Genomic DNA, 9,443 nt, shown 5'->3' on the forward strand with positions numbered 1-9,443 from the left:
ATAGCCTGATTCTGCCTCTGCCGTGTTTCATGCCTCGGACGGTGTGCTCACACTGATGTCTAAAACTAGTTTTCTTCCACAGTTTGTGTTTAGCATGTAGATCAGACCAGAACTTTGAGCTTTGGTTCCATCTGATCAGAGCTCCTTTTACATGTGTCCTTATGGCTTTTCTTCTTGTGACTCTTCAATACTGTGCAAATGTGTGAAAGAGGCTAAACTCCATAGGCAACATTAATGGCTTTCTCAAATCTTTTCTCCACTTAAATAAGAACAAAACTGAATGGATTTTGATTGAAGCTTCCAGTATTTCACATAGAATTTCTCTCAGATTAGGTTTTTTGTACTCTCTCTCCAACAAGCTGGTAAAAAAAAATCTAAGACTCAACCTTGATTGTAGCTTAAAACTCCATAAACAGTTTGATTCTGTTGCTAAAACAAGCTTCTTTCAGCTCTCCCTGCTTTCTAAAGCACAGGCACTCATTGTAGTGATCTGGAGAAAGTCTGCCATGTTGTTAGCTCTTGACTTGATTACTGTAATGTTTTATAAGTCGCCATCAATCAGTCTGTAATTTTATATATATATAATTATTTTTATTTTTATTTTTTTCATTTCTTTTTACCTTCTTTTATCATGGTTTCATTTTTAACTAGTGCTCATTCCGTTTTATTGCACCCTGCAATTATTTATTTTGTAAAACACTTTGTTCAAGACATTGCTGGAAGGTGATGCATAAATAAAGTTTATTATTTTTAATGATCATCTCCAGTAAACCTAGCATGCATGTTTTGGACTGTAGCTGGGAACTGGTGTATTGGGAAAAATTCTAATTTGTTATTACCTGATTTATTTTCTGTCCACAGTTAATTTTCTTTTCTTTTTCTTCTGAGAAATATTTGCTTGTAATGGACCTTTAATCTGCTCCTGTTTAACTCTTCACACAGACAATCTCATGAAGTCGACTTCATACCCAACATCATCGCCACCACAGTCGTCAACACTTTGTCCCCTACTTGACAAATTTATTGTTTACTCTTGAACCCAAGCGTAACTTTGCTTAAACCTATATAACTTTAATTTTAAGACAAATTTAACATTTTTACTCTAAAGCACCTCCAATTATTTTTGTGCATTAGTACAAATAAACTTGCATTGCCTTTGTGTTTAGTGCCAAAAGGTGCAAGAGTCTAGGAAATGTTTTGGACTGAATTAACCCTTAAGTTGCATTTCGAACATGTTTTTTTTTAAAGGAACTTTTTGTTTCCTCTTTACATTAAATTAAAATGAGGCACACACTTATGAGCCATTTTTATTGGGTCTCACCCCTGGAATTGATACAACCCACGTAGGTCCAAATGACATAAAATTTACGACAAACATCATTTTACATCCACAGTTACGACTTCACATGTGGAGACGTTAGATATTTAAAGTGATTATTTTTCAAACCTGACATACCAAGCGCACAGCATAACAAAGGAAAAGCAAATGTTGAAGGTATATTACATCCACTTTCTCACTCACACATGCAGTAAAACTCACATTTGCACAAGAATTACAATAGTTTTTCCACTTCCATTCATTTTGCGGAAATAGCCGTCATTACCCTACGTACAATCGAACCTCTACATTGCAAAAAACAACAAGGTTTAAGTATTTTGAGAACTAGGAACAGCATACTCTGACCTACATTGTTCTCACAAACAAGCCCAGAATTCATTGCCAAGGGGAAACAGAGATCTCCACGGCACGAGGTTTACTGCTGGCCTCCCAGGTGCTTGTTTAAGATGCCCTTGGCCACGTCAAGGGCAGCTTCAGCCGCGGCGGGGATGTGGGGTGTGATACCCACTCCCTCCCAGGCTGGCCCAGCTGAAGTCTCGGAGTGGACCGTGGGGATGCTGAGGAAGATGTTGCTCTCACCAACAGGGAAGACCTTTGGTGGGTGGGAACCCCCGGTAGTGGTCTCGCCAATAATCATGGCGCGGCCTAGCTTTTTCATGATGTAAACGAACTCCTCCGCGGCACCCGCCGTAGCCTTGCTGGTCAAAATGATTAGGCTTTTCTTGTAGCCATACCTTGCACCTGAAAGAATGGTTGAAATCAAGTTGGATAACTCTTAGTCGACTTCCTTCACTGTAGCAAAGTTCTTTTTTTTTTTTTCACAATAATGCTAATTGTCTTTTTATTACCAGTAAGTTCGTCCAGAGTTCGCAGCTCAGTTGTGGTTCCAGATGATCTGTCGTAGAGTTTATCCAGAAGAATCTCCTTGTCCCCATCGAAGAAGTAAGAGCAGAAACCCGCTATGGCTGTTGTCGGTCCACCAAGGTTGTTCCTGCAAATCAAAGAAAAACAAGAAAAGAACATTTTTGTTTCCGAACCTTTACTTTTTTACGCATTCGAGAAAGGCAGGGTCCCACAGAAACTCAGAGAATAAGCTAAGTTCAGTTGTCTTTGTTGAGATGGCAATACAGATCATTAGCTACAATTTACACATGAGCTAAAAGAAAGGCAGGAAAGAAAACCCACCTGAGGTCAATGATCAGAGCATTTGTGTTTACAACTTTGTTCCAGATGTGCTCCACAATAATCTGGGCAATCGGCTTGACTTCTTCAAAGTCTCCGAACATGTCAAATCGGAGATAGCCAATGTTGTTTTCGAACACATCAGTGTGGAAGGAGATTTTGATCAGCTCAATGTACATCTCTGGAGAAAATTCCTGCAAAACAAACACAAACAGACATTTGCATCACAAAGACATATCACATTAAAATATTTTTGAACTTACTTTCTGATGCTTCCAGATTGAAGCATCTGAAAGCATTTGTACAACTTAATGTACTTCATATTTAAAGAAAGTTCTCTTTAAGCCATCTTCAGTTGGAGATTACCCAAAAGTTTTTAAACTTATGCTGTCTACCTTTAAAGAACCTTTGACAACATGTCAGTCAAACAATGAAAGAAAAAAATCGATTTACCATTGGTGGTAGGGCTGGGGTGTTGGTGGCGGTCTGCAGACTCTTGTCACCAGAAAGGGTCTTGAGGTCAGCTGACAGCTTTGTCTCCAGACTTTCTTTAGAAACAACACTGCTGAATTCTCCATTTGCCAGAAGCTCTCTCAGCTTCTCTGCAACATCTGCTCCAACACTCTCAAAGGCGTAATTGTTGGCAATCAAGCTGGCTGATGCCTCAATGATGCCTGGAACTTGAACTCGGAGGTTGATAATCCTGATTGCAGTAGCAAGGGCATCTTCAGCACCGACTTCCACATCTGGGGTCACACCTGTCAGCTCCCAGGTTGAGCCTGTAATAGGGTTGATGGACTTTGCAGTAGGCAGCGTAACGTAGAAGTCGGTGTCGCCCACTTTCAGTTTATCGACTTTCACTGAGCCCCCAGCGGTCTTCTCACCAACAATGGTGGCTCTCTTCAGGTTCTGGAAGCAATAGGCAACATCTTCAGAGATGCCCTTTGTGTTTTTGCTAGTGAGTACAATCAGAGGCTTGGTTACACTGTATCTCTCCCCCAACAGCGTGGACATAGACATCAGCTTAGTGGTGGTATTCGAGGGTCGGTCATATATGCTGTCAATGTGAATCACAGGCTCGGCTTCGGTGAAGTAAGAGATAATGTAAGGGATGCCAGAGATGTCCCCGCTACCGGTGTAGCGTAGGTCAAAGATCAGAGCTGAGGTGGGCAAGATTTTATTCCAGACAAGGTCTACAAGTAAAGCACCAACCTTCTCAGCAACCTCCTCCCCAATGATGTGATCAATTCTCAGGTAGCCAATGTTACCTTCCAGGATGTCTAGCTTGATGGATGACTGGAGAATAGTAACAAGCTGGTCAGGGGGCAGCGGTGGCATCTCCGGGTGAACCGCAGGAATATAGTTTGGCTCATAGGAGACCGTCAGCCGTGGATCACTCACGGTGGTTTGGACTCCATTGCTTAGGACGTCGGCCAGTAATCCGCCGTCTGGGATGTCGAGTACTTCAGTGTTGCTTGTGGCTGCTGCAATGTCTTCCTTCATCCCCACCAGCTTCTCTGGTGAGCAGTAGTTGTTCATGACAATTTTTGCCAAGTCTTCAATAATGCTGGCTTGAAACGAGGCATGCAGAAAAGAAACATTCCCCAAAAGCAGCAAAGATGCCACCAGAAAAAGAGTCTTTACCATTTTTTTTGTCTGAGAAAAAGTGAGCATATAGGAAAGTTTGAAGCTGAACCTCCGTCTCAAGTTCGGTCCTTTGACAAGTGGCACCGATTTGGCTGTAAGGTTTCTGATAACATCTTTATAAGAGGATTTACTCCGCAATAAACTTTTAATCGCATTATCCTGAGTGTTTGCGGAAGAGAATAACAAACAAGCTATGTGCTATGTATGTGTAGTAACAAGGTGTTGGCAGGGATCTTGGTCTTTGCACAATGTAGTCTGGACAGTTATTTAAGGCTTTCTGTGCCAGGTAATCACTGTTTTATAACAGAAACATCTAGAAGGGTTGTAAGGGTTCACAAACATTCATTGTTCCTTAGTAAGTCGTTTGATTGCCAAAATGCAATTTGAAATCGTCTGTAATTTTCACCTATTAATGCGTTGAATGAGTTTTATTGCATGTTTAATTTGAAATCAGAAGAAAAAAAACAACAACTAAACTTCAGGTATTGCAAGAACAATACCTGTAAGAAACAGGCAGCTAATCTATTCCTTACTTTTAAATAACTAAAACAATTACTTCAGAGACATAACAATTACTGTTTGATTCATTTTACACATTTATTTGCAGTAACATAGTAGAGTTGAGGTGAACAGAAACCACAGGTTTGCTTGATAAGAGCTCCCTCTTCTGGACATTTGAGCACAAAATAACTTTCTCTGAACAGAAGTAAAAACATTAACTTAACCAAGTTAACTCAGGAAATTACATTTAGCCAGTGAAATACTGGAGGCCCAACCACAGGCACTGATAACTAGGGGAATTCACATAACAAAAAGTAAATAAATGAGCAAAAGTAAAAGGGAAAGCCTCCCAAAAACCAGAGGAACATGTCACTCTAACTAAATTATCACTAATATTAATTAGTGAAAAGTCGGGATAAATTATCAGCGGTTTTACATGTCAAATAAAATCAAACTAATTTATTTATATGTACACATATAATACATGTTTTTTTTTGTACCTGATGATGAAACCACACTTCTTTTATTCATTTACTTTGGGATAATGTGGAACATTTCCGTTTGACCAAAAGTTGACACAAAGTGATGATTGTCACTGAAAATGTAATAAGCATATATGAACTGAAAAATAAACCAATAACTCACATAACCAGACTTTTAATGTGGATGGGCAAATTTCACATACAAAGATGAAAATCCTTCTAATTTAACCACAATCTCAATCATAAAAATCTTTTCAGAAGGACTCAAAACACAGATGCCATAAACCTCATGAAAAGTACCAAAATTATTATTTTCCTATGGTTTTAAGCCAACTACCTCTTCTTATGTGCTTTATATTGCTGGAATTCACGGTCTTCTTTCCTTTTTATGTTTATTTACTTTACTTCCACCTTTTCAAGTATGTAATCTCATATGATAGGACGTAATTGTCAATTTACAGTGCTATTGACCTGTGTTACTTATGCTTCATTACTGAATATTACAATAAAGTTATATGAACAATAGACTTACAAAGGGTTCAACATGACAAGATCAGATCAAAGAACAAGCAGTTTCCAATATTTGACATTTATGATGCTGCCATAAACAAATGCTTTGAAAACATTATCTGATGATTCACAATAATTCTTGATATGAGGACACAGTAATATAGTAGTATTGTTAAGCATCATCCTTTGTCAATTATTTTAGCAATAATCTACGTGAAATGCTTTCAAAATTAAAACTTCTGTGTGTGTAATAAACGTCTTCTAAAAGTGGATACCTTTTTCATTGTTCTTGCTCTTTCTTTTTGAGTCTCGCTGCTATAATTGTCTGTGCTACTGAAAGAGCTTTAGTGACCTGGGTGGAAACATGTGGCTCCACTCCCAGAAAGCTCCACACTTTCCCAGTTGTGGGACTTAAAATAATTTGGTTGGGAATGGAGGCGTACAGTACACTGTCCCCAATCTGATAGGTCCCACTGGACAAAGACCCTCCGGTTGTTGGCTCTCCAATAACCGTAGCTCGATTAAGGTCACTCATGGCGCGAGCAAATAATTCAGCTGATGAGCCCGTCATATGACTTGTCAGGATGAAAAGGTCCTTTGAAGATCCATATCTTTGACCCCTAATGTGAGAAAATGTCATGACTTTAGTAAAGGTGTTTGTTGCACGGTCATAAATGGTGTAGAGATGCTTTGGTGGTTCAGCATCAAAGAAATACGTGCAGAAGAGGGGAACCGCTGTGGAGTAACCACCGGTGTTGTATCTCATATCAATTATGAGGGCTTCGGTGTTCACCATCTTCTTCCACACTGAATTTAGGAGCTGTGGTCCAACTCCTTTTACCACTTCTATGTCCAACATCATGTCAAAGCGCAGATAACCAGTGTTACCCGGCAAAACCTCAGTTTTAAACAAAGATTCAGCTATGTATCCAAACTCTTCTGGTGAGGGCATCTTCGGGATGTCATGAGGTGACTCAGGTTCAACATCGCAGTGGAAGACATGAATGCGGTGATCGCCTGAGCTCTCCTGGAGATCCGTTGTCAGTTGAGACGCCAAAGATTCAAAGTCGACCACTGGTCGATACAGCCCCTCCCTCCATTTAGTTAACAGCACCTGGCTGACGTTTATTGCTACTTCTTCAATTGCATAGTGTTGCTCCAACAGTTCCCCAAGTCCTGCAATTAGTGTCCTGAGTCCCTTGTGAAACTCCATAACTTCATAAACACGGTCCAAAGCTTCCTCTGCCAGTACAATGGCATCAGGGACAACACCACCTCCCAGCCAGTATTCCCCATTGTTGTCTATAAAGTTTATAAAAGGGACGGTTATGGCAATGTCTGTCCCTTCTATCTCAAATGTCTTTGAGTGCATGAGGTTGCCAGATGTAATTTCCCCAATGACTGTGCCACAGCTCAAGGACTGTATCAAGTAAGCAAGCTCTTCCCCAGTGCTTGCAGTGTGGTAACTTGCTAGCACATAAATTCCATGTTTGGAGTTGTAAACTGGTCCTGAAGTCTTCAAAAGAGATTTGTGTTCTGTTGTTGTGTTCTTAATTCGGTCATTTATTGTGAAGAAGTTCTGTTTCTGGGAGCAGTCGCACAGATAAGACAGTATAAGTGTCAAAGAATTAGAGGATCCACGTGTGTTGTATCGTAGATCAATGATCAAATTATCAGTGTCCTTGAGGGGTTCCCATATCTTTTGAGCCATGAGCTTTTCCAGTTCAGGTACAGCAGAAGTCTCTGCTAACTCATCAAAACGAAGATACCCAGTATTACCTGGAAGAACTTCCACTTTAAATACTCTGTTAACGTATGCCTTTAATAATTCCGTATTATCTGGTATTGTATAAAGCTCATGGTCCGGTTCTATACCAGCATCATCATCTTGCATGTATCTGATAATTAATCGAGGATCTTCAGACGCAGTCTGAAGGTTCTGGTTGAGTCTTACAGCTAAGTCCTTCTCTGATGCTACAGATAATAAGTCTGTTGATTGCAAATGTTGCATAAGTGTTGAAACTCTGTCACTGAAAGCATATGTATCTCTCATTATGTTCGAGATAATTTGCACAACCTTTGGAATGGCATACCTCAGAGCCAGAAGGGATTTGGCCTTTGAGACAGCTTCCTTTGCCATTACATTGATTGTTGGCGAAACACCACTCACTTCCCAGCTCTGGCCTGTGATTGGATTAATGGATCTTGCCACAGGAACTGTTATGTAGAAGTCTGACTGAGCAATTCTGATCTTTTGGACTTTTACTGACCCACCAGCTGATCGTTCTCCCACTATAATGGCTCGCTTAAGTTTCTTTAGCGTGTATGCCACAGCCTCAGCAGGCCCCATTGTGCGCCTGCTTGTCAAAATAATTACGTCCTTCTTCTTACCGTATCGTTTCCCTGGTATTGATGACATGGTCCACAACTCCTTGGTTGTATTTGAGGGCCTGTCATATATTGTGTCAATATGAATGGGAGGCTCTTGATCTGAAAAATATGAGATTATCACTGGAACCCAGAAAGTTCTCCACCTGTGTTGTACCTCAGATCGAAGATTAGCGAGGATGTCTGAGCCACCTTGTTCCAGATGTTGTCCCACAGTTGAGGGCCAGCCTTTGCTACCGTCTCTTGATCAATGATCTGATCTATGCGTAAATAGCCAGTGTTGTTTTCCAACATATCCACCTTAAAAGAGTTTCTCACCAGCCGCCTCAGTTGATCTTTTGAGAGCGACTGCAGTACTGGCGGCACAACAGGAACAGGATTAGCCTCATATGACACCGTCAGTCGTGGATCACTCAGGGCTCCTTGAACTCCAGCAGTGAGCAAACTTGAGAGGGTCTTCTTGTCTGAAATCTGCAGGATTTCTCCACTGTTGATAACTTGTTGGATGGCTTCCTGCATCCCAAAAAGCTTCTCTGGAAGACAGTAGTTCTCCATAAGAATCTTGGCAATTTCTAATACGAGAGCTGGCTGGAAGGATGAGGTAACCGGTAGAGCTGATAGAAGTAGTATCCACAGCAGGGGTGATGTCCGTTGGTTTGTCATGACTGAAGTCTCACGAGGATAAAAGATCTCAAGCGTCCTGTCAAGTGAGCTCTGTTAGTCTGTGTCCAGAGATAAAGTATTTTTTAAATGTTTTTTTCCCACAAAACATACAGCGTAAGAGGCTTTAGTCTCAAATAAATCCTTGATCGCATTATCTTTTGTGATTCAGTCAGCACGCAAGAGATGACAGAATGGAAATTTTGTCTGGGTCATTCTATGGCTGACATAATTACACAATCTCTAAAAAATGCTACAAAATTTTATTTGAATGGGGGGGAAAAACACCAGCCAACCTGGCATGGCAGCTGATATTAGTACAAGACCTTGATCCAGGAACATTTTCAGCTCAGACGAAATGCATCTATGTGGATCTTGTTTTCCAACATCACATGCTGCTCAGTTACTTTAATCGCCTTAACTTTTAATGCTCTGTCACGCCTTACATAATACAAGCCTGTCTTTGCCAACACCTTGAATGCTAATCAAGACACAAAATTCTGTCAAATATTCTTTTGTGTGGACTTTGAGTTGGGCTCGTCATCTGAACAAGTAAGAGGATATATACGTTATCAGACTCAAGGGGCTTAACAATAGAGATAATGCAAGACGTCCTACATCAAGAAATAAGTGTTCAAGAATAAAAACAAAAAAGGGATGTTCCAATCTGCACGCCACATTTATTTATTTTCCTTTAAAGCAGTTTTAATCTATGCATGGATTATCTAAAGAGG

At 40.4% G+C, this 9,443-nt stretch overlaps 3 protein-coding genes across 3 annotated transcripts; all 3 read right to left on the bottom strand.

The window, feature by feature from the left end:
• Positions 1-1,289: 1,289 nt before the first annotated feature.
• Positions 1,290-4,277, bottom strand: rbp3 (retinol binding protein 3). The gene is made up of 4 exons (XM_008437922.2): positions 2,975-4,277; positions 2,525-2,715; positions 2,188-2,330; positions 1,290-2,080 (listed from the first exon to the last, which is right to left on the bottom strand). Exons 1-4 carry the CDS (start codon positions 4,193-4,195, stop codon positions 1,755-1,757), a joined length of 1,881 nt encoding a protein of 626 aa, XP_008436144.1. The 5' UTR covers positions 4,196-4,277; the 3' UTR covers positions 1,290-1,754.
• Positions 4,278-4,740: 463 nt separating this feature from the next.
• irbpl (interphotoreceptor retinoid-binding protein like) lies at positions 4,741-8,327 on the bottom strand. Its single transcript, XM_017310634.1, has 2 exons — positions 8,242-8,327; positions 4,741-8,151 (listed from the first exon to the last, which is right to left on the bottom strand). The coding sequence occupies exon 2, from the start codon at positions 8,078-8,080 to the stop codon at positions 5,942-5,944; it is 2,139 nt and encodes a 712-aa protein (XP_017166123.1). The 5' UTR covers positions 8,081-8,151; positions 8,242-8,327; the 3' UTR covers positions 4,741-5,941.
• LOC103482108 (retinol-binding protein 3-like) lies at positions 8,088-8,760 on the bottom strand. The gene has a single exon (XM_017310635.1). The coding sequence runs from the start codon at positions 8,710-8,712 to the stop codon at positions 8,170-8,172; it is 543 nt and encodes a 180-aa protein (XP_017166124.1). The 5' UTR covers positions 8,713-8,760; the 3' UTR covers positions 8,088-8,169.
• Between the last annotated feature and the right edge of the window lie 683 nt (positions 8,761-9,443).

The sequence above is a fragment of the Poecilia reticulata genome, linkage group LG19 (assembly GCF_000633615.1).
Source record: "Poecilia reticulata strain Guanapo linkage group LG19, Guppy_female_1.0+MT, whole genome shotgun sequence".
Taxonomy (NCBI): Eukaryota; Metazoa; Chordata; class Actinopteri; order Cyprinodontiformes; family Poeciliidae; genus Poecilia; species Poecilia reticulata.